The 25,034-nt window shown below is 49.8% G+C and overlaps 1 protein-coding gene across 1 annotated transcript in view; it reads right to left on the reverse strand.

The window, feature by feature from the left end:
* The window catches only part of LOC142310604 (alpha-2-macroglobulin-like protein 1), a 291,878-nt gene that overhangs the window by 34,411 nt on the left and 232,433 nt on the right, over positions 1-25,034 (reverse strand). The window contains exons 21-28 of the mRNA XM_075348122.1: positions 22,289-22,514; positions 21,841-21,961; positions 20,576-20,697; positions 17,925-17,976; positions 17,399-17,482; positions 15,615-15,791; positions 11,198-11,279; positions 7,259-7,415 (exon numbers count right to left, since the gene is read on the reverse strand). Coding sequence (XP_075204237.1) covers positions 7,259-7,415; positions 11,198-11,279; positions 15,615-15,791; positions 17,399-17,482; positions 17,925-17,976; positions 20,576-20,697; positions 21,841-21,961; positions 22,289-22,514 — 1,021 coding nt within the window. The remainder of the gene's footprint in view (positions 1-7,258; positions 7,416-11,197; positions 11,280-15,614; positions 15,792-17,398; positions 17,483-17,924; positions 17,977-20,575; positions 20,698-21,840; positions 21,962-22,288; positions 22,515-25,034) is intronic.

The following is a 25,034-nucleotide window of genomic DNA, read 5'->3' on the forward strand; positions in this document are numbered from 1 at the left end:
ATAACAATCTGTATATGAGAAAGGCACCGCCTCTGCTTATCTGCACGTTTTCGTGTCCGTCAAGGTAAGGCAGGATAATAATCTGTATATGAGAAAGGCGCCGCCTCTGCTTATCTGCACGTTTCCGTGTCCGTCAAGGTAAGGCAGGATAATAATCTGTATATGAGAAAGGCACCGCCTCTGCTTATGTGCACGTTTCCGTGTCCGTCAAGGTAAGGCAGGATAATAATCTGTATATGAGAAAGGCACCGCCTCTGCTTATCTGCACGTTTCCGTGTCCGTCAAGGTAAGGCAGGATAACAATCTGTATATGAGAAAGGCGCCGCCTCTGCTTATCTGCACGTTTCCGTGTCCGTCAAGGTAAGGCAGGATAATAATCTGTATATGAGAAAGGCACCGCCTCTGCTTATCTGCACGTTTCCGTGTCCGTCAAGGTAAGGCAGGATAACAATCTGTATATGAGAAAGGCGCCGCCTCTGCTTATCTGCACGTTTCCGTGTCCGTCAAGGTAAGGCAGGATAACAATCTGTGTATGAGAAAGGCACCGCCTCTGCTTATCTGCACGTTTTCCTGTCCGTCAAGGTAAGGCAGGATAACAATCTGTATATGAGAAAGGCGCCGCCTCTGCTTATGTGCACGTTTCTGTGTCCGTCAAGGTAAGGCAGGATAACAATCTGTATATGAGAAAGGCACCGCCTCTGCTTATGTGCACGTTTCCGTGTCCGTCAAGGTAAGGCAGGATAACAATCTGTATATGAGAAAGGCGCCGCCTCTGCTTATCTGCACGTTTTCCTGTCCGTCAAGGTAAGGCAGGATAACAATCTGTATATGAGAAAGGCACCGCCTCTGCTTATGTGCACGTTTCCGTGTCCGTCAAGGTAAGGCAGGATAATAATCTGTATATGAGAAAGGCACCGCCTCTGCTTATCTGCACGTTTCCGTGTCCGTCAAGGTAAGGCAGGATAACAATCTGTATATGAGAAAGGCGCCGCCTCTGCTTATCTGCACGTTTTCCTGTCCGTCAAGGTAAGGCAGGATAATAATCTGTATATGAGAAAGGCGCCGCCTCTGCTTATCTGCACGTTTCCGTGTCCGTCAAGGTAAGGCAGGATAATAATCTGTATATGAGAAAGGCGCCGCCTCTGCTTATCTGCACGTTTTCCTGTCCGTCAAGGTAAGGCAGGATAACAATCTGTATATGAGAAAGGCACCGCCTCTGCTTATCTGCACGTTTTCGTGTCCGTCAAGGTAAGGCAGGATAACAATCTGTATATGAGAAAGGCGCCGCCTCTGCTTATCTGCACGTTTCCGTGTCCGTCAAGGTAAGGCAGGATAATAATCTGTATATGAGAAAGGCACCGCCTCTGCTTATGTGCACGTTTCCGTGTCCGTCAAGGTAAGGCAGGATAATAATCTGTATATGAGAAAGGCACCGCCTCTGCTTATGTGCACGTTTCCGTGTCCGTCAAGGTAAGGCAGGATAATAATCTGTATATGAGAAAGGCACCGCCTCTGCTTATGTGCACGTTTCCGTGTCCGTCAAGGTAAGGCAGGATAACAATCTGTAGATGAGAAAGGCACCGCCTCTGCTTATGTGCACGTTTCCGTGTCCGTCAAGGTAAGGCAGGATAACAATCTGTATATGAGAAAGGCGCCGCCTCTGCTTATCTGCACGTTTCCGTGTCCGTCAAGGTAAGGCAGGATAACAATCTGTATATGAGAAAGGCGCCGCCTCTGCTTATCTGCACGTTTCCGTGTCCGTCAAGGTAAGGCAGGATAATAATCTGTATATGAGAAAGGCACCGCCTCTGCTTATCTGCACGTTTCCGTGTCCGTCAAGGTAAGGCAGGATAATAATCTGTATATGAGAAAGGCGCCGCCTCTGCTTATGTGCACGTTTCCGTGTCCGTCAAGGTAAGGCAGGATAACAATCTGTATATGAGAAAGGCACCGCCTCTGCTTATCTGCACGTTTCCGTGTCCGTCAAGGTAAGGCAGGATAACAATCTGTATATGAGAAAGGCACCGCCTCTGCTTATCTGCACGTTTCCGTGTCCGTCAAGGTAAGGCAGGATAACAATCTGTATATGAGAAAGGCGCCGCCTCTGCTTATCTGCACGTTTCCGTGTCCGTCAAGGTAAGGCAGGATAACAATCTGTATATGAGAAAGGCACCGCCTCTGCTTATCTGCACGTTTCCGTGTCCGTCAAGGTAAGGCAGGATAACAATCTGTATATGAGAAAGGCACCGCCTCTGCTTATCTGCACGTTTCCGTGTCCGTCAAGGTAAGGCAGGATAACAATCTGTATATGAGAAAGGCACCGCCTCTGCTTATCTGCACGTTTCCGTGTCCGTCAAGGTAAGGCAGGATAATAATCTGTATATGAGAAAGGCACCGCCTCTGCTTATCTGCACGTTTCCGTGTCCGTCAAGGTAAGGCAGGATAATAATCTGTATATGAGAAAGGCACCGCCTCTGCTTATCTGCACGTTTCCGTGTCCGTCAAGGTAAGGCAGGATAATAATCTGTATATGAGAAAGGCGCCGCCTCTGCTTATGTGCACGTTTCCGTGTCCGTCAAGGTAAGGCAGGATAACAATCTGTATATGAGAAAGGCGCCGCCTCTGCTTATGTGCACGTTTCCGTGTCCGTCAAGGTAAGGCAGGATAATAATCTGTATATGAGAAAGGCACCGCCTCTGCTTATGTGCACGTTTCCGTGTCCGTCAAGGTAAGGCAGGATAATAATCTGTATATGAGAAAGGCACCGCCTCTGCTTATGTGCACGTTTCCGTGTCCGTCAAGGTAAGGCAGGATAACAATCTGTATATGAGAAAGGCGCCGCCTCTGCTTATCTGCACGTTTCCGTGTCCGTCAAGGTAAGGCAGGATAATAATCTGTATATGAGAAAGGCACCGCCTCTGCTTATCTGCACGTTTCCGTGTCCGTCAAGGTAAGGCAGGATAATAATCTGTATATGAGAAAGGCACCGCCTCTGCTTATCTGCACGTTTCCGTGTCCGTCAAGGTAAGGCAGGATAACAATCTGTATATGAGAAAGGCACCGCCTCTGCTTATCTGCACGTTTCCGTGTCCGTCAATGTAAGGCAGGATAATAATCTGTATATGAGAAAGGCACCGCCTCTGCTTATCTGCACGTTTCCGTGTCCGTCAAGGTAAGGCAGGATAACAATCTGTATATGAGAAAGGCGCCGCCTCTGCTTATCTGCACGTTTCCGTGTCCGTCAAGGTAAGGCAGGATAACAATCTGTATATGAGAAAGGCACCGCCTCTGCTTATCTGCACGTTTCCGTGTCCGTCAAGGTAAGGCAGGATAATAATCTGTATATGAGAAAGGCACCGCCTCTGCTTATGTGCACGTTTCCGTGTCTGTCAAGGTAAGGCAGGATAACAATCTGTATATGAGAAAGGCGCCGCCTCTGCTTATCTGCACATTTCCGTGTCCGTCAAGGTAAGGCAGGATAATAATCTGTATATGAGAAAGGCGCCGCCTCTGCTTATCTGCACGTTTCCGTGTCCGTCAAGGTAAGGCAGGATAATAATCTGTATATGAGAAAGGCGCCGCCTCTGCTTATCTGCACGTTTCCGTGTCCGTCAAGGTAAGGCAGGATAACAATCTGTATATGAGAAAGGCGCCGCCTCTGCTTATCTGCACGTTTCCGTGTCCGTCAAGGTAAGGCAGGATAATAATCTGTATATGAGAAAGGCACCGCCTCTGCTTATCTGCACGTTTCCGTGTCCGTCAAGGTAAGGCAGGATAATAATCTGTATATGAGAAAGGCACCGCCTCTGCTTATGTGCACGTTTCCGTGTCCGTCAAGGTAAGGCAGGATAATAATCTGTATATGAGAAAGGCGCCGCCTCTGCTTATGTGCACGTTTCCGTGTCCGTCAAGGTAAGGCAGGATAATAATCTGTATATGAGAAAGGCACCGCCTCTGCTTATCTGCACGTTTCCGTGTCCGTCAAGGTAAGGCAGGATAACAATCTGTATATGAGAAAGGCACCGCCTCTGCTTATGTGCACGTTTTCCTGTCCGTCAAGGTAAGGCAGGATAATAATCTGTATATGAGAAAGGCACCGCCTCTGCTTATCTGCACGTTTCCGTGTCCGTCAAGGTAAGGCAGGATAATAATCTGTATATGAGAAAGGCACCGCCTCTGCTTATGTGCACGTTTTCCTGTCCGTCAAGGTAAGGCAGGATAATAATCTGTATATGAGAAAGGCGCCGCCTCTGCTTATGTGCACGTTACCGTGTCCGTCAAGGTAAGGCAGGATAATAATCTGTATATGAGAAAGGCACCGCCTCTGCTTATCTGCACGTTTCCGTGTCCGTCAAGGTAAGGCAGGATAACAATCTGTATATGAGAAAGGCACCGCCTCTGCTTATCTGCACGTTTCCGTGTCCGTCAAGGTAAGGCAGGATAATAATCTGTATATGAGAAAGGCACCGCCTCTGCTTATCTGCACGTTTCCGTGTCCGTCAAGGTAAGGCAGGATAATAATCTGTATATGAGAAAGGCACCGCCTCTGCTTATGTGCACGTTTTCCTGTCCGTCAAGGTAAGGCAGGATAATAATCTGTATATGAGAAAGGCGCCGCCTCTGCTTATGTGCACGTTACCGTGTCCGTCAAGGTAAGGCAGGATAATAATCTGTATATGAGAAAGGCACCGCCTCTGCTTATCTGCACGTTTCCGTGTCCGTCAAGGTAAGGCAGGATAACAATCTGTATATGAGAAAGGCACCGCCTCTGCTTATGTGCACGTTTTCCTGTCCGTCAAGGTAAGGCAGGATAATAATCTGTATATGAGAAAGGCGCCGCCTCTGCTTATCTGCACGTTTCCATGTCCGTCAAGGTAAGGCAGGATAACAATCTGTATATGAGAAAGGCGCCGCCTCTGCTTATGTGCACGTTTCCGTGTCCGTCAAGGTAAGGCAGGATAATAATCTGTATATGAGAAAGGCACCGCCTCTGCTTATCTGCACGTTTCCGTGTCCGTCAAGGTAAGGCAGGATAACAATCTGTATATGAGAAAGGCGCCGCCTCTGCTTATGTGCACGTTTTCCTGTCCGTCAAGGTAAGGCAGGATAATAATCTGTATATGAGAAAGGCGCCGCCTCTGCTTATCTGCACGTTTCCGTGTCCGTCAAGGTAAGGCAGGATAACAATCTGTATATGAGAAAGGCGCCGCCTCTGCTTATGTGCACGTTTCCGTGTCCGTCAAGGTAAGGCAGGATAATAATCTGTATATGAGAAAGGCACCGCCTCTGCTTATCTGCACGTTTCCGTGTCCGTCAAGGTAAGGCAGGATAACAATCTGTATATGAGAAAGGCGCCGCCTCTGCTTATCTGCACGTTTCCGTGTCCGTCAAGGTAAGGCAGGATAATAATCTGTATATGAGAAAGGCGCCGCCTCTGCTTATGTGCACGTTTCCGTGTCCGTCAAGGTAAGGCAGGATAATAATCTGTATATGAGAAAGGCACCGCCTCTGCTTATCTGCACGTTTCCGTGTCCGTCAAGGTAAGGCAGGATAACAATCTGTATATGAGAAAGGCACCGCCTCTGCTTATCTGCACGTTTCCGTGTCCGTCAAGGTAAGGCAGGATAACAATCTGTATATGAGAAAGGCACCGCCTCTGCTTATCTGCACGTTTTCCTGTCCGTCAAGGTAAGGCAGGATAATAATCTGTATATGAGAAAGGCACCGCCTCTGCTTATCTGCACGTTTCCGTGTCCGTCAAGGTAAGGCAGGATAATAATCTGTATATGAGAAAGGCACCGCCTCTGCTCATCTGCACGTTTCCGTGTCCGTCAAGGTAAGGCAGGATAATAATCTGTATATGAGAAAGGCGCCGCCTCTGCTTATCTGCACGTTTCCGTGTCCGTCAAGGTAAGGCAGGATAATAATCTGTATATGAGAAAGGCACCGCCTCTGCTTATCTGCACGTTTCCGTGTCCGTCAAGGTAAGGCAGGATAACAATCTGTATATGAGAAAGGCACCGCCTCTGCTTATCTGCACGTTTTCCTGTCCGTCAAGGTAAGGCAGGATAATAATCTGTATATGGATTGCAAAAAAGAGCAATATGGAGGCAGGTCTGTATGTAGTATAGCGGGATCAGACTAGTGCATTTGCCACATTAGTCAGCACTTAGCAGGAAAATGCAGACACATGAATGTAAAGCTGCCTATAGTCAGGGGCTCAGGGTCCAGGACACAGGGGTTGAACAGTGGCAAGGTATAGCAGCTGCCTCTATGCAGGCATACATGGAAGAGGTGAAGCGTGTGAGGGCCCCTGGCGTCTGGTGATGGGGGGGACATAATATGACACAGAGGACATACAGTGACAGGGGGATACAAAGTGACAGGGGGATATAGTGCACCAAGGGGATATACTGCAACACGGTGGACATACACTGATAGGGGGATATACCGTGATGGGGGGACACACTGCAACATGGGATATATTGATGGGGATATACTGTGTCAGGGGGATATACTGCAACAGGAGGACATATTGTGATGGAAGGGACATACAGTGGCAGGGGGATACACTGCGATAAGTGGGATACACTGCGACAAGGAGGATATACTGTGACGGGGGGGCATACTGACAGGAGATATACTGAGAGGGGGACACACAGAGATGGGGGGACGTACTGCAACATGGGATATATTGATGGGGATATACTGTGTCAGGGGGGATATACTGCAACAGGGGGACATATTGTGATGGCAGGGACATACAGTGGCAGGGGGATACACTGCAATAAGTGGGATACACTGCGACAAGGAGGATATACTGTGACGGGGGGGGCATACAGACAGGAGATATACTGAGAGGGGGACACACAAAGATGGGGGGACGTACTGTGACTGGGGGACATACAGTGACAGGGAGGATATACTGTGATGGGGCACATAATGCAACAATGGGGACATACGGCGACAAGGGGATACACTGTGAAGGGAGGACACACTGATGGGCTGATATACTGCGATGGGGGAACATCCTGCTTTGGGGGCGACACACTGTGATGGGGAACATACAACGACAGGGGGACATACTTTGATGGTCGGACAAACAATGATGGGGGGTGCACTCAGTGACTGGGGTGCACTTAGTGATGAGGGGACACATTATGATGGGAGGACACAGTGACGGGGCTGCACACAGTGACGGGGGTGCACATAATGCGGGTGGACTTGCTGTGGTGGGGTGGACTATGCGGCCACTCACAATCATGCCGTTATGTAACACGCGGCCTGTGGTCTTGAAGCAGCCATCGGTCTTCTGCTGCGCCATCAGCCAGTCCATGCCCTGTGCTATCGTCTTCTCATCGATGAAGGTGATATCTTTGCCCTGGCTTAAGCTCTTCATAACGAAAGCTGTGAGCCTGGAGAAGAGAGAGGTAAGTAACACACAGACGCAGGTCCACGAACCTCCAGTACCCAAAACCCTTCAGGCCAATCATAGAGAGAACCTCAAGGGTCAGAGAGGGAATGTCATCTACAGATTGATAATATCTATCATAAGGAGAAGCAGAAGGGGCTGCTCCGAAGACGAATGATCCGATGGGTGCATTGACAGGATTGTGGAGCTCCGGTGGCCACATGGGAGCGGGGTAGTCATGAAACTACAGACCCTACAATCATCACTACTATCACCCCCCATATTCTCCCTACTGGTGAAGCTTTGACCACTGGTACCATCATCTTTCCTGAGATTGAGTCTGGCCATCGATGGAGAAGACCTGCGAGTGCTGCGGCTCATGGCTCCCTATAACATGCTCATACACAGACTGCTACTGGCAGGAAAGGCCGACACGGTTCTGAATGTTTAGTGGAATTTTTAGAAGAGTTTGTGCAACATCTGGGATCAGGTCACTGCGTATTGAAAAATACGGCATCGACCAAAATCAGAGGAAGCACCACAAATTCTGCCGTAGAACAAAAAATGTAGCAAAAAATGTGTCCAACAACCGTTCCGTGTGTCTGTTTTCTCCAGCAGTCGTCAGTGTCAGGGACCCTGTGTCCATTTTCTCCATCAGTCGTCAGTCTCCGGTCCCTGTGTCCGTTTTCTCCATCAGTCGTCAGTGTCAGTTTTCTCTATCAGTCATCAGTGTCTGGTCCCTGTGTCAGTTTTCTCCATCAGTCGTCAGTTTTCTCCATCAGTCGTCAGTGTCTGGTCCCTGTGTTAGTTTTCTCCATCAGTCGTCAGTGTCTGGTCCCTGTGTCAGTTTTCTCCATCAGTAAACAGTGTCCAGTCCCGGTGTCCATATTCTCCATCAGTCGTCAGTGTCCGGTCCCTGTGTCCGTTTTATCCATCAGTCGTCAGTGTCCGGTCCCTGTGTCAGTTTTCTCCATCAGTCGTCAGTGTCCGGTCCCGGTGTCAGTTTTCTCCATCAGTCGTCAGTCTCCGGTCCCTGTGTCCGTTTTATCCATCAGTCGTCAGTGTCCGGTCCCTGTGTCAGTTTTCTCCATCAGTCGTCAGTGTCAGTTTTCTCCATCAGTCGTCAGTGTCTGTTCCCTGTGTCAGTTTTCTCCATCAGTAAACAGTGTCCGGTCCCTGTGTCCATATTCTCCATCAGTCGTCAGTGTCCGGTCCCTGTGTCCGTTTTATCCATCAGTCGTCAGTGTACAGTCCCTGTGTCTATTTTCTTCCATCAGTCATCAGTGTCCGGTCCCTGTGTCAGTTTTCTCCATCAGTCATCAGTGTCTGGTCCCTGTGTCAGTTTTTTCCATCAGTCATCAGTGTCAGTTTTCTCCATCAGTCGTCAGTGTCTGGTCCCTGTGTCAGTTTTCTCCATCAGTAAACAGTGTCCGGTCCCGGTGTCAGTTTTCTCCATCAGTCGTCAGTGTCCGGTCCCTGTGTCCGTTTTATCCATCAGTCGTCAGTGTCCGATCCCTGTGTCAGTTTTCTCCATCAGTCGTCAGTGTCAGTTTTCTCCATCAGTCGCCAGTGTCCGGTCCCGGTGTCAGTTTTCTCCATCAGTCGTCAGTGTCCGGTCCCTGTGTCTGTTTTATCCATCAGTCGTCAGTGTCCGGTCCCTGTGTCAGTTTTCTCCATCAGTAAACAGTGTCCGGTCCCTGTGTCCATTTTCTCCATCAGTCGTCAGTGTCCGGTCCCTGTGTCCGTTTTATCCATCAGTCTTCAGTGTACGGTCTGTGTCCATTTTCTCCATCAGTCGTCAGTGTCAGTTCTCTTCCATCAGTCATCAGTGTCCGGTCCCTGTGTCAGTTTTCTCCATCAGTCGTCAGTGTCTGGTCCCTGTGTCAGTTTTCTCCATCAGTCATTGGTGTCTGGTCCCTGTGTCAGTTTTCTCCATCAGTCATCGGTGTCTGGTCCCTGTGTCAGTTTTCTCCATCAGTCGTCAGTGTCAGTCTTCTTCATCAGTCATCAGTGTCCGGTCCCTGTGTCAGTTTTCTCCATCAGTCATCGGTGTCTGGTCCCTGTGTCAGTTTTCTCCATCAGTCATCGGTGTCTGGTCCCTGTGTCAGTTTTCTCCATCAGTCGTCAGTGTCAGTCTTCTTCATCAGTCATCAGTGTCCGGTCCCTGTGTCAGTTTTCTCCATCAGTCATCGGTGTCTGGTCCCTGTGTCAGTTTTCTCCATCAGTCATCGTTGTCTGGTCCCTGTGTCAGTTTTCTCCATTAGTCATCAGTGTCAGTTTTCTCCATCAGTCGTCGGTGCCTGGTCCGTGTATCAGTTTTCTCCATCAGTCGTCGGTGTCTGGTCCCTGTGTCAGTTTTCTCCAGCAGTCGTCAGTATCTTTCACGGACAGATGCCGTCCTCTGCAATCTTCAGCGCGTATTTTTCACCCATAGACTTGTATTGACTTTCTCATCTGTGATACCGAAAAAAACGCACATGTGACTATCACCATAGGTTAGAATGGATACAACACGTGTGAATGAGGCCTTACACAGACAACCCAAGCATCTAACTTGGCACTATGTAATGCTCCATGTCTCCTATGGGGGCGCTGCAGGGATATCAGGTGCTGGCTGCCGGGTTTAACCCCCGATCACAGCCATCCCTGGTCGTCCCTGTGTCATCAGCGTCTTGTCCGGTGACCCGAGGGATCGTCCAAAGCACACAAAAAATGTCATAATGTGAATTTAACAAGTTTTCTAAAAAGTAACAAAACTTTTATTTGCACAAAACTAAATAAGGATTGTAGCAGGGTTGTCCGCCCTGTGCCTTCACCCCTGTGCCATCCCCCCATGCCTCCACCCCCGTGCCTTCACCCCTGTGCCGTCCCCCCATGCCTCCACCCCTGTGCCGTCCCCCCTGTGCCATCCCCCCTGTGCTGTCTCCCCTGTGCCATCCCCCGTGCCATCACCCCTGTGTCTCCACCCCCGTGCCGTCCCCCCTGTGCCGTCTCCCCTGTGCCATCCCCCGTGCCATCACCCCTGTGCCTCCACCCCCGTGCCATCACCCCTGTGCCGTCACCCCTGTGCTGTCACCCCTGTGCCTCCACCCCCGTGCCATCACCCCTGTGCTGTCACCCCTGTGCTGTCACCCCTGTGCCGTCACCCCTGTGCCGTCACCCCTGTGCCGTCACCCCTGTGCCGTCCCCTCTGTGCCATCCCCCCTGTGCCGTCTCCCCTGCGCCGTCCCCCCTGCGCCGTCCCCCCTGTGCCGTCCCCCCTGTGCCATCACTCCTGTTCTGTCCCCCCTGTGCTGTCCCCCCGTTGCTGTCCCCCCTGTGCCGTCACCCCTGTGCCTTCACCCCTGTGCGTCACCCCTGTGCCTTCACCCCTGTTTGCTCCGGTTCTCCCTCCTCTTTGGGCTCCGGGTGTAGGGGCAGCTCCCCTGTGCCATCACCCCCGTGCCGTCCCCCCGTGCCATCACCCCTGTGCCTCCACCCCTGTGGTGTCCCCCCTGTGCCGTCACCCATGTGCCGTCACCCATGTGCCGTCACCCATGTGCCGTCCCCCATGTGCCTCCACCCCTGTGCCGTCACCCCTGTGCCGTCCCCCCTGTGCCGTCCCCCCTGTGCCGTCCCCCCTGTTTGCTCCAGTTCTGCCTCCTCTATGGGCTCCGGGTGTAGAGGCAGCTCCCGATCTCATGTGCTCATTGGATAATGACCCTCATGTTATTTCATCCCTGAAGGCCGGGAAAACATTCATGACTTTCCATTGAAATCCATGTTAATGGATGACCCCGCACTCACCACGTGCTGCCCTCTGGATCGCTGTTACCAAAGGCGCTGTATGACGAGTCTGAGCGCTTATACGAGAGCTGTCGGGCGTATCCTGCAAGAAATGGGCGGTAAGGCCGTGTGCACACAGGGAGTATTCTCCTGCGTTGGTTACAGGTGTATTACACATGTTATAATGATTGTGCGGTTGTTATTGGATTTTGCACCTCGGTCCCACCATTTGTTTGCAGCGGCTTAGTCCTTCCTTTGTGAGACTCCCACACTGTCACATCTTGGAGCCATGATCCGCACTTACCCGTGTACTCTCTTTAGTCTTTATACGTGTACCTGTGACCACATGCAGCGCACGACCTTCCACTATTCTGTATATGTACCTTTCCATCTTATATTTACAACCAATGGGATGATTTGATTCAGACATCAGTGTTTGTATACTCTGCCCTGGCTCTGGTTTTACATCCTATTTTGTCTTTTCAAATGGTCTTAATATGTATATTGGTGCGAAAAAGTATCTGCCCCATCCTTATTCTTTCATATTTCTCACACTTAAATGGTTCAGATCATCAAACAAATGTAAATATCAGACGCAGATAACACAAGAATGCAGATTATAAATGAGGGTCTTCATTAGTGAAAGTGATTGCACTCCCCCCTTTCAAATATATAAATAACCTCAGGTTTATCACATCTTTGGGAAGCTGAGCTTAATGTCCAGAGCTGCACCCCAGCCTGATTATTGCCACACCTGTTCTCAATCAAGAAATCACTTAAAGAGGACCTGCCTGACAAAGTGAAATAGACCAAAAGATCCACAAACGCTAGACACCATGCTGCGATCCAAAGAAATTCAGGAACAAATAGAAAACAGAGTAATTGAGATCTATTAGTCTGGGAAAGGTTATAAAGCCATCTCTAAAGCTTTAGGACTCCAGTGAACCACAGTGAGAACCATCATCCACCAATGGCGAAAACATGGAACAGTGGTGAACCTTCCCAGAAGTGGCCGACCGACCAAAATTACCCCAAGAGCACAGTGATGACTCATCAAAGAGGTCACAAAAGACCCCACAACAACATCCAAAGACCTACAAGCCTCACTTGCCTCACATAAGGTCAGTGTTCATGACTCAACCATAAGAAAGAGATCGGGCAAATATGGCCGGCATGGCGGAGCGCCAAGAGGAAAACCACTGCTGAGCAAAATGAACATAAAAGGCTCCTCTCAGTTTTGCCAGAAAACATCTTGATGATCCCCAAGAATTTTGGGAGAACACTCTGTGGACTGATGAGACAAAAGCTGAACTTTTTGGAAGGTGAATCTCCGGGTACATCTGGAGTAGCATTTCAGAGAAGGAGCATCATACCCACAGTAAAGTATGGTGGTGGCAGTGTGATGCTGGGGGGCTGTTCTGTTGCTTCAGAACCTGGAAGACTTGCTGTGGTAAATGGAGCCATGAATTCTGCTGTCTACCAAAAAATCCTGAAGGAGAATTCCGGCCATCTTTTCCTGACCTCAAGCTGAAGAGCACATGCTTATGCAGCACGATGAGCCAAAACACAGCAGCAAGTCCACCTCTGAATGGCTTCAGACTCACAAAATGAAGACTTTGGAGCGGCCGAGTCACTGTCCTGACCTGAATCCGACTGAGATGCTGAGGCCGGACCTTAAGTAGGCGTTTCATGCTCGAAAACCCTCCGATGTGGCCGAACTACAATTCTGCAAAAATGAGGGGCTAAAATTCCTCCAGAGCTAAAAGACTCATTGCCGGTTGTCGCTAACGCTTGATTGCAGTTGTTGCTGCTAAGGGCGGCCCACCAGGTATAGGGAGTTTAGAGGCAATCACTTTCATACACCGGGCCTGCAGGTTCGGATTTGTATTTTCATTAATAATAAAGACCTTCCTGTATAATCTCATTCTGTGTTACTTGTGTCATCTGTGCCTCATATTTATATTTGTTTAGTGATCGGAAACATTTTAGAGACACATGCAGAAGGGTAACAAATCAGGACGGGGCAGACACGTTCTCACCACTGTATGTCCCTTTAAATTGATGTACCAATAATCGATTTTTACATAAATCATTGGAGAAGAGTCTCTTTTTTTGTCGGAATTCTAGAGGTAGAAATGAATGGAAAGACGGCGCAGCAGACGCCCGTGGAGCTTATGGCACGGCTGTTGATGGTTATGATTAAATAAATAAATTAAAAAAACTACATGGGCTCTGCTGCATTTTTGATAACCAGCCAAGGTAAAGCAGACAGCTGGGGTCTGGCATTCTCAGGCTGGGGAGGTGGATGATTATTTGGCCTTTCCCAGCCTAAAAATACCAGACCACAACCACCCCAGAATTGGCGCATCATATTAGATGCCAATTGTGGCGTTTTCACGATTGCCCTGGTGCGGGTGCAATCAGGGTAATAATTTTGGGGGTTGATGTCAGCTCTATAATGTCAGCTGGAATCCCTGGTGTTAGTAATGCAGAAGCATCTATCAGACACACCCATTACTAACCTAGTAATCCAAAAAAACACACCAAAATACTTCTACTACTACTTTTAATAAACGCTCCAAAACCATGTAGGTCCGACGTAGTCCAAGGAATCCGATATAGTCCAGGGATCCCAACATAGTCCACAAATGGAAACCTGAAGGATATAAAAAGAGAGAAATAAAAACGAGACCGTCCCTCGTTCACCAATATATGCAAAAGCAAAGTTTCCAGATAGTCCAGCGGATCCCACAATGTTCCATGATTATGAAAATCAAAGTCTATGGAGCCTCAGAATGATGCTCAGAACGAGGTTCCATAGACTTTGAGCAGCGTGAGCCGAGATCTGCTGCTGCCAAAGTCTATAGAGCCTTGTTGTGAGGCCTCATCCTGAGCCCCCATAGACTTTGATCTCCAGAATTGAGGAGTGTCGTGGGGATCGGTGGACTGCGTTGGATCTGGGAACTTTGCTTTTGCATATATTGGTGAACGAGGGATGGTCTCTTGCTTTTATGTCTCTCTTTTTATATCTTTCAGGTTTCTATTTGTGGACTAGGTTGGGATCCCTGGACTATATCGGATTTCTTGGACTTCTTCGGACTTGCATAGTTTTTTTAAGTAAATTTTAAGTAAATCAGGGAAAAAGTCCGGGAGTGTTTATTTAAATAGATTATTTGTGTGCGATTCTTTTTACTTACTGGGTTAGTAATGGGGGGTGTCTGATAGACGCTTTCTATTACTAGCCCCTTGGCTTGAAGCAGCTGACACAACACAGCTGACATCAACCCCAAAAGCCGCTACCCCAATTACCACCGCACCAGGGCAATCGGGAAGAACCGGGCACAACACCAGAACTGTAGCAGATAATGCAAATGCCTGGGGCGGCTGCAGGCTGCTATTTTTAGTCTGGCAAGGGGCCAAATAACCATGGACCTTCCCACCCTGATCATACCGGCCCTCAGCTGTCTGCTTTACCTGCGCTGGTTATCAAAAATAAGGTGGAGATCATGCCATGTTTGTCCTTTATTTATTTATTTATTTATTTATTTAATCAGAAAAAACTGTGCAATAAGCTCCACAGGGTGCAACAGGTTTAAACGAGTAAGATCCTCACCTTTTTCCATACTACAACAGCGTGCACTCACCCTTCTCCATACAATGTCAGTGTGCACTCACACTTCTCTATACGACATCAGCGTGCACTCACCCTTCTCTATACGATGTCAGCATGCACTCACCCTCCTCTAAACGATGTCAGCATGCACTCACCCTCCTCTATACGATGTCAGCATGCACTCACCCTCCTCTATACGATGTCAGCATGCACTCACCCTTCTCCATACAATGGCAGCATGCACTCACCCTCCATACGATGTCAGCATGCATTCACCCTCCTCTATATGATGTCAGCATACACTCACCCTCCTCTATACGATGTCAGCATGCACTCACCCTCCTCTATACGATGTCAGCATGCACTCACCCTTCTCCATACAATGGCAGCATGCACTCACCCTCCATACGATGTCAGCATGCACTCACCCTCCTCTATACGATGTCAGCATGCACTCACCCTCCTCTATACGATGTCAGCATGCACTCACCCTCCTCTATACGATGTCAGCATGCACTCACCCTTCTCCATACAATGGCAGCATGCACTCACCCTCCATACGATGTCAGCATGCACTCACCCTCCTCTATACGATGTCAGCATGCACTTACCCTCCATACAATGGCAGCATGCACTCACCCTTCTCCATATGATGTCAATGTGCACTCACCCTTCTCCATATGATGTCAATGTGCACTCACCCTTCTCCATATGATGTCAATGTGCACTCACCCTTCTCCATACGATGAAAGCGTGCACTCACACTTTTCTATACGATGTCAGCGTTCACTCACCCTTCTCCATACAATGTGAGCGTGCACTCACCCTTATCGACCATCTCTTTGCCTTTCGCCAGGACAGTGGGGTTCAGCTGACCGGATTTCTTCAGATACTTCAGAATGTAGATATTTGGGGCAAAGAGGAGCATGTTCTGCTCTCCGCAGCCGTACGACATGGCCAGGAGGTTCGCGATGTTACTCATGGACGGCCCCAACAGGTCTCCTGAGGAAGAGACGAAGGGAAAGCAAATGGTTACATTGAGAATTAGAAATTCAGCCCAGAAATTCCCAATACTTCATAAATGGACGGAGCCTCGGGAACGTGGAGGTCATGGGGTGTGGCATGGAGACTGTGGGGTCGTCCCCGTCCAGGACTCATCTCTGGAATCTTTCTATGGAGACCTGGAAATTTCTGTACGTTACATCGGCGACACATAGCCTGCAGTATGCACGGTGTAACATTGGGGGCGCTGCAGGAAATGACACAGTGTGACCGGTGTAACATTGGGGGTGCTGCAGAGAATGACGCAGTGTGCATGGTGTAACATTGGGGGCGCTGCGAAGAATGACGCAGTGTGACCTGTGTAACCTTTGGGGCACTGTGGGGAATGATGCAGTGTGCGCGCTGTAAAATTGGGGGCGCTGCAGGGAATGACACAGTGTGCATGGTGTAACATTGAGGGCACTGTGGGAAATGATGCAGTGTGCATAGTGTAACATTGGTGGGGCTGCAGGAAATGACGCAGTGTGAACGGTGTAACATTGAGGGCACTGCGGGAAATGATGCAGTGTGCATAGTGTAACATTGGTGGCGCTGCAGGAAATGACACAGTGTGAACGGTGTAACATTGGGGGCCCTGCGAAGAATGACGCAGTGTGACCGGTGTAACCTTTGGGGCACCGCGGGGAATAATGCAGTGTGCGCGCTGTAACATTGAGGGCGATGCAGTGAATTACACAGTGTGCAAGGTGTAACATTTAGTGCACTGCGAGAAATAATGCATGGTGCATAGTGTAACATTGGGGGCGCTGCAGGGAATGACGCAGTGTGAACGGTGTAACATTGGGGGCACTGTGGGGAATGATGCAGTGTGCGCGCTGTAACATTGGGGGTCGCTACGGGGAATGATGCAGTATGCACGGTGTAACATTGGGGGCACTGCAAAGAATGATGCAGTGTGACCGGTGTAACATTGGGGGCACTGCAAAGAATGATGCAGTGTGACCGGTGTAACATTGGGGGCACTGTGGGGAATGATGCAGTGTGCGCGCTGTAACATTGGGGGTCGCTACGGGGAATGACGCAGTGTGCACGGTGTAACATTGGGGGGCACTGCAGGTAATGACGCAATATGCATGGTGTAACATTGGGGGCGCTGCGAAGAATGACACAGTGTGACCGGTGTAACATTGGGGGCGCTGCGAGGAATGACGCAGTGTGACCGGTGTAACACAGGGGCGCTGCGGGGAATGAAGCAGTGTGCGCGGTGTAACATTGGGGGCGCTGCGGCGAATGACGCAGTGTGCACGGTGTAACATTGGGGGCTCTGCGGGGAATGACGCAGTGTGCACGGTGTAACATTGGGGGCGCTGCGGGGAATGACGCAGTGTGCACGGTGTAACATTGGGGGCGCTGTGGGTAATGACGCAGTGTGCACGGTGTAACATTGGGGGTGCTGCGGGGAATAACGCAGTAAGCACGGTGTAACATTGGGGGCGCTGCAGGGAATCATACAACCATATTCTTCTACAGATCCCGTCAGATCTCTGATCACAGCTGCTGGAAACCACGAGATCCACTGATTGTGCAAAATTGAACCCGGCACTCACCACAGAAACTGAGGAATCCTTTCTCTGACCCCCGGACGTACGAGGACGGCAGCTCGAACCCCACCGTCTCCGAAACAGAGTTACCTGAAAATGCAGTCAGAGCCGTCAGCAGTCATCAGTATGGATGATGGACAGGAAAGCAGGTGATGAGCGGTGCAGGTCTCACACAAGGGTGTATGCATGATGGACAGGAGAGCAGATGATGAGCGGTGCAGGTCTCACACAGGGGTGTATGCATGATGGACAGGAGAGCAGATGATGACCACACAGGAGGAGGAGAATGCACACAGTGACTGCACAGGAGGAGGAGACTGCACACAGTAACCACACAGGAGGGACATACTGCACACAGTGACTGCACAGGAGAAGGAGACTGCACACAGTGATTGCATAGGAGGAGGAGACTGCACACAGTGACTGCAGAGGAGGAGGAGACTGCACACAGTGACTGCACAGGAGGAGGAGACTGCACACAGTGACTGCACAGGAAGGAGAAAAAGATGAAAAGGGCTTTTCCCAGGACTACCGTCACTGATCAGCAGGGAGTTGTGCGTCTTCTCCTCCAGGATCCCCTCCGGCTGAAAGGAAAACACATTGTCTGTAATGGTGACATTTATTGTCACATCACTTATTAAACAGCTGAGAACAGGAAGCGCGGCCATATTGCTTCATATGCAGCACTGATGGTTATCTACATCCATAGACATTATTATGGAGAAAAGTATGTGCCCCCCACATCCACCTCAGGGGGCTTCTCTGTCCTCATCTACACTGTAAAACCCTTAAGTTTCCCCCAATTCTCTATACAGACACATCTGCAGGTTTTTCCCTCCACTCTCTATATAGACACATCTGCAGGTTTTCCCTCTGCTCTCTATACAGACACATCTGCAGGTTTTTCCCTCCGCTCTCTATACAGAGACATCTGCAGGTTTTTCCCTCTGTTCTCTATATAGACACATCTGCAGGTTTTTCCCTCCGTTCTCCAGAATAATGAGACAGAGAATGTTTTCAGGCACATTTCTTCCTTTCTGCACAGTGACGTTTCTCCGTGTCATTAGTATTTGGTGGCATTGCCCTCACACTGTGTGACTTGGGGGAAATGTTTTGGATCCTTCCAGAAGCTTCTCACAATAGTTGGTGGAATTTGGGCCGATTCCTCCTGACAGATCTGGTGTAGCTGAGCCATGTTTGGAGGTCGCCGCTCACACCGGCCTTTTCAGCTTTGCCCATACATTTTCAATAGGATTGAGATTAGGGTTTTGTGATGGCCACGGCAAAACATTGACTTTATCCTTAAGCTGCATTGTGACCAGTTTGGCAGTAGCTTCGGGTCATTGTCCATCTGGAAGACCCATTTCCGCCCAAGCTGTAAGTTCCTAGCTGATGTCTTGAGATGTTCTTCAGTATGGCCACATAATCTTCTCTCCTCATGATGACATCTATTTTGTGAAGTCACCAGTCCCTCCTGCAGCAAAACACCCCACAACATGATGCTGCTGCCCCCGTGTGTTACAGTTGGGATAATGTTGTTAGGCTTCAAAGCTTCTCTGGTTTTCCTCCAAACGTAACGATGGTCATTATGGCCAAACAGTTCAATCTTAGTTTCCTCAGACCACAGGATGTCTTTACATATTAAGGTCTTTGCTCTTGTGTACTTCTGGCTTTTTCTGTTTCTATTGGAGTAATGGCTTCTTCCGGGCATAGTGATATTTCAGCCCATGTTGATACAGGACTCGTGTCACTGTGGATAATGGCACAATATTACCAGCTTCCGCCAGCATCTTCACAAGGTCTTTTGCTGTTGTTCTTGGGTTGATCTGCACATGTCTGACCAAAGCCCGTTCCTCTCTTGTGCACAGAACCCGTCTCCTTCCTGAGCGGTATGATGGCTGCACATTCCCAGCTTGTGTGTACTTGTGTATAATTGTTTGTACAGTTGAATGAGGCTCCTTTAGATATCTGAAAATTGCATCCACGGCCCCCATATGCAGCGGTTGTGCACATGGTATATACCCTAGGCCCGCGCACACAGTTGTTATTTGCTTCACTCCTGCCACAATGTAATGCACCACACGAGGCGCTATGCGCGGGGTCATGGTACTTCCACGCAGTGACGCTTGCCTGGTTTACACCTTAACTGTAGACATACATGACGGCATTTGCCATAATTGCTGAATTAAGGAACTTCCAACATGGGAACCTGCAAAGATGAAACACACAGAGCAGGGGGCTCCCTGCAATGTCCGGGCAGCTGGGGGCTCCCTGCAATGTCCGGGCAGCTGGGGGCTCCCTGCAATGTCAGGGCAGCTGGGGGCTCCCTGCAATGTCCGGGCAGCTGGGGGCTCCCTGCAATGTCGAGGCAGCTGGGGGCTCCCTGCAATGTCGAGGCAGCTGGGGGCTCCCTGCAATGTCGGGGCAGCTGGGGGCTCCCTGCAATGTCCGGGCAGCTGGGGGCTCCCTGCAATGTCCGGGCAGCTGGGGGCTACCTGCAATGTCCGGGTAGCTGGGGGCTCCCTGCAATGTCCGGGTAGCTGGGGGCTCCCTGCAATGTCCGGGCAGCTGGGTGCTCCCTGCAATGTCCGGGTAGCTGGGGGCTCCCTGCAATGTCCGGGCAGCTGGGGGCTCCCTGCAATGTCCAGGTAGCTGGGGGGCTCCCTGCAATGTCCGGGCAGCTGGGTGCTCCCTGCAATGTCCGGGCAGCTGGGGGCTACCTGCAATGTCCGGGCAGCTGGGGGCTCCCTGCAATGTCCGGGCAGCTGGGGGCTCCCTGCAATGTCCGGGCAGCTGGGGGCTCCCTGCAATGTCCGGGCAGCTGGGGGCTCCCTGCAATGTCCGGGCAGCTGGGGGCTACCTGCAATGTCCGGGTAGCTGGGGGCTCCCTGCAATGTCCGGGTAGCTGGGGGCTCCCTGCAATGTCCGGGCAGCAGGGTGCTCCCTGCAATGTCCGGGTAGCTGGGGGCTCCCTGCAATGTCCGGGTAGCTGGGGGCTCCCTGCAATGTCCGGGTAGCTGGGGGCTCCCTGCAATGTCCGGGTAGCTGGGGGGCTCCCTGCAATGTCCGGGCAGCTGGGGGTGTAGTCACACGTAGTATTCGTGCAGGGTTCTGTGGAGCCTTGCCCATTTGTCTCACCCAGACCCGCGAGTATTGGCCCCTCCCAGGTGCCCCCGCACTTACCACCACCAGCACTGCCTGGATCACTACGTCTTTGCGGCCTCTCCTGGGCACCTTCACCTCCTGCCCCTCATACAGGTCTCCGCCCCCCACCGCCTCCGCTACCATGGTGATATTCATGTGTCCTGAGGGAATAATAAAACGGGATGTTCTGTAAGACCACTAACCACAGCACACATCCTCAGTAACCATGACAACGAGATCGGTGCCGACAACCTCACACATGTATACAGGCTGATTGTCAGCAGTAATAGAGGAGGGGTGTGGCTGTATATAAGGGGTGTGGTCTGATGTCTGATCACATATCATTATATCAGTGATGTCATCAGCAGGGGTGGGGCTGTATAGTGGGGTGTGGCCTCATGTCTGATCACATATCATTATATCAGTGATGTCATCAGCAGGGTGTGTAGCTGTATATAAGGGGTGTGGCCTCATGTCTGATCACATATCATTATATCAGTGATGTCATCAGCAGGGTGTGTAGCTGTATATAAGGGATGTGGCCTCATGTCTGATCACATATCATTATATCAGTGATGTCATCAGCAGGGTGTGTAGCTGTATATAAGGGGTGTGGTCTGATGTCTGATCACATATCATTATATCAGTGATGTCATCAGCAGGGTGTGTAGCTGTATATAAGGGGTGTGGTCTGATGTCTGATCACATGTCATTATATCAGTGATGTCATCAGCAGGGTGTGTAGCTGTATATAAGGGGTGTGGTCTGATGTCTGATCACATGTCATTATATCAGTGATGTCATCAGCAGGGTGTGTAGCTGTATATAAGGGGTGTGGTCTGATGTCTGATCACATATCATTATATCAGTGATGTCATCAGCAGGGTGTGTAGCTGTATATAAGGGATGTGGCCTCATGTCTGATCACATATCATTATATCAGTGATGTCATCAGCAGGGTGTGTAGCTGTATATAAGGGGTGTGGCCTCATGTCTGATCACATATCATTATATCAGTGATGTCATCAGCAGGGTGTGTAGCTGTATATAAGGGGTGTGGCCTCATGTCTGATCACATATCATTATATCAGTGATGTCATCAGCAGGGTGTGTAGCTGTATATAAGGGGTGTGGCCTCATGTCTGATCACATGTCATTATATCAGTGATGTCATCACCAGGGGCGGGGCTGTATAGAGGGGTGTGGTCTCATGTCTGATCATGTCATTATATCAGTGATGTCATCACCTGGGGCGAGGCTGTAAATAGGGGTGTGGTGTTATTGGGATGATCTTGTGTTCTCACCTATTATATTTGGAGTCACATTGTAAGAGATTGTCTTCTTCTCTCCTCCGAGGAGATAGAACGATTTCTTGCTGTCGTCCATAATTTTGAATTCTTCCGATGATGGTAGAGAAGCATCGATCTGAGCAGAAACAAGACGATCAGCGGCGCAGTGAGTAATAATGGGAGTGATAGTCTGCAGGGTACAGACAGCAGTGGGAGCTGATTGACTGCAGCGGTCACCCCTCCCCCACTGATAGAGTAAGCTAGGATATGGGTGAGGGCACAGTATGGAATACGGCCCGGTGCTGTCCAGTAGGGGAGCACGGTTCAGTTCTTTTTCACCATTACCCTCGGCCCATTAGGACGGTCATCCAGTATGGCAGACAAGCTGCTTCCTAGAAGGTGCGCCCTGACGGGAGCTTCTGTCCCGGATGAGTGCCTTCCCCGTCCACCAGGAGGCACTTACCTTCATCGGGTGACTCATGTAGTTGAAGACTGAACCTTTGAGTAAGAAGGTTTCTCCGCGCTTCACTGAGTAAGGAAGAGCGAGCTCTATGAAGAACGGCTTGAAGGTCTTGAGGGCGGCTGGAGCGGAGACGCCGAACCCTCCAGGCCCAGCGCAGAACGTCTGTGCGCTCCACTCCGTGATGGTATCTGGGACTGAAGCCGGGATCTCGGCAAAACCGGAAGATCTGCAAAAAACAAAAAGATCACACCATGATGTGCTGGATTCATTTGTGCCATATTCATAAGTGCCGGATTCATTGGTGCCGGATTCAGCAGTGCCGGATTCATCGGTGTCGGATTCATTGGTGCCGGATTAATCAGCGTCAGATTCATCAGTGTCAGATTCATAAGCGTCAGATTCATCAGCGTCAGATTCATCAGCGTCAGATTCATCAGCGTCAGATTCATCAGCGTCAGATTCATCAGCGTCAGATTCATCAGCGTCAGATTCATCAGCGTCGGATTCATCAGCGTCAGATTCATCAGTGTCAGATTCATCAGTGTCAGATTCATCAGCGTCAGATTCATCAGCGTCAGATTCATCAGCGTCAGATTCATCAGCGTCAGATTCATCAGCGTCAGATTCATCAGCGTCGGATTCATCAGCGTCAGATTCATCAGCGTCAGATTCATCAGCGTCAGATTCATCAGCGTCAGATTCATCAGCGTCAGATTCATCAGCGTCAGATTCATCAGCGTCAGATTCATCAGCGTCAGATTCATCAGTGTCAGATTCATAAGCGTCAGATTCATCAGCGTCAGATTCATCAGCGTCAGATTCATCAGTGCCGGATTCATCAGCGTCAGATTCATCAGCGTCAGATTCATCAGTGTCAGATTCATCAGCGTCGGATTCATCAGCGCCGGATTCATCAGCGTCAGATTCATCAGCGTCAGATTCATCAGCGTCAGATTCATCAGCGTCAGATTCATCAGTGTCAGATTCATAAGCGTCAGATTCATCAGCGTCAGATTCATCAGCGTCAGATTCATCAGCGTCAGATTCATCAGCGTCAGATTCATCAGCGTCAGATTCATCAGCGTCAGATTCATCAGCGTCAGATTCATCAGCGTCAGATTCATCAGTGTCAGATTCATAAGCGTCAGATTCATCAGCGTCAGATTCATCAGCGTCAGATTCATCAGTGCCGGATTCATCAGCGTCAGATTCATCAGCGTCAGATTCATCAGTGTCAGATTCATAAGCGTCAGATTCATCAGCGTCAGATTCATCAGCGTCAGATTCATCAGCGTCAGATTCATCAGTGTCAGATTCATAAGCGTCAGATTCATCAGCGTCAGATTCATCAGCGTCAGATTCATCAGTGCCGGATTCATCAGCGTCAGATTCATCAGCGTCAGATTCATCAGTGTCAGATTCATAAGCGTCAGATTCATCAGCGTCAGATTCATCAGCGTCAGATTCATCAGCGTCAGATTCATCAGCGTCAGATTCATCAGCGTCGGATTCATCAGCGTCGGATTCATCAGCGTCGGATTCATCAGCGTCGGATTCATCAGCGTCGGATTCATCAGCGCCGGATTCATCAGCGCCAGATTCATCAGTGCCGGATTTATCAGCGTCAGATTCATCAGCGCCGGATTCATCAGTGCCGGATTCATCAGTGCCGGATTCATCAGTGAGGATTCATCAGTGCCGGATTCATCAGTGCCGGAATCATCAGTACCGGATTCATCAGTGCCGGATTCATCAGTGCCAGATTCATCAGCGTCAGATTCATCAGTGCCGGATTCATCAGCGTCAGATTCAACAGCGTCGGATTCATCAGTGCCGGATTCATCAGCGTCAGATTCATCAGCGTCAGATTCATCAGTGCCGGATTCATCAGTGCCGGATTCATCAGTGCCGGATTCATCAGTACCGGATTCATCAGGGCCGGATTCATCAGTGCCAGATTCATCAGTGCCAGATTCATCAGTGCCAGATTATCAGCGTCAGATTCATCAGTGCCGGATTCATCAGTGCCGGATTCATCAGTGCCGGATTCATCAGTGCCGGATTCATCAGTGCCGGATTCATCAGTACGGATTCCTCAGTGCCGGATTCATCAGTGCCGGATTCATCAGTGCCGGATTCATCAGTGCCGGATTCATCAGCGTCGGATTCATCAGTACGGATTCATCAGTGCCGGATTCATCAGTGCCGGATTCATCAGTGTTGGATTTATCAGTGCGGATTCATCAGTGCCGGAATAATTAGCGCCGGATTCATCAGTGCCGGATTCATCACTGTCAGATTCATGAGTGCGGATTCATCAGTGCGGATTCATCGGTGCCGGATTAATTAGTGCCGGATTCACCGGTGTCAGATTCATTTGCGTCGGATTTATCAGTGTTGGATTCATCGGCATTGGATTTATTGGTGCCGGACTAATCTGCGCCGGATTCATCAGTAACGGATTTATCAGTGACGGATTCATCAGTAACGGATTTATCAGTGACGGATTCATCAGTAACGGATTCATCAGTGAGGATTCATCAGTGACGGATTTATCAGTGAGGATTCATCAGTGACGGATTAATTAGCGCCGGATTCATCAGTGACGGATTCATTAGTGTCGGATTCATCAGTGACGGATTCATTAGTGTCGGATTCATCAGTGTCGGATTCATCAGTGACGGATTCATTAGTGTCAGATTCATCAGTGCCGGATTCATTAGTGTCGGATTCATCAGTGACGGAT

This window comes from Anomaloglossus baeobatrachus, chromosome 5, assembly GCF_048569485.1.
Source record: "Anomaloglossus baeobatrachus isolate aAnoBae1 chromosome 5, aAnoBae1.hap1, whole genome shotgun sequence".
Lineage (NCBI taxonomy): Eukaryota > Metazoa > Chordata > Amphibia > Anura > Aromobatidae > Anomaloglossus > Anomaloglossus baeobatrachus.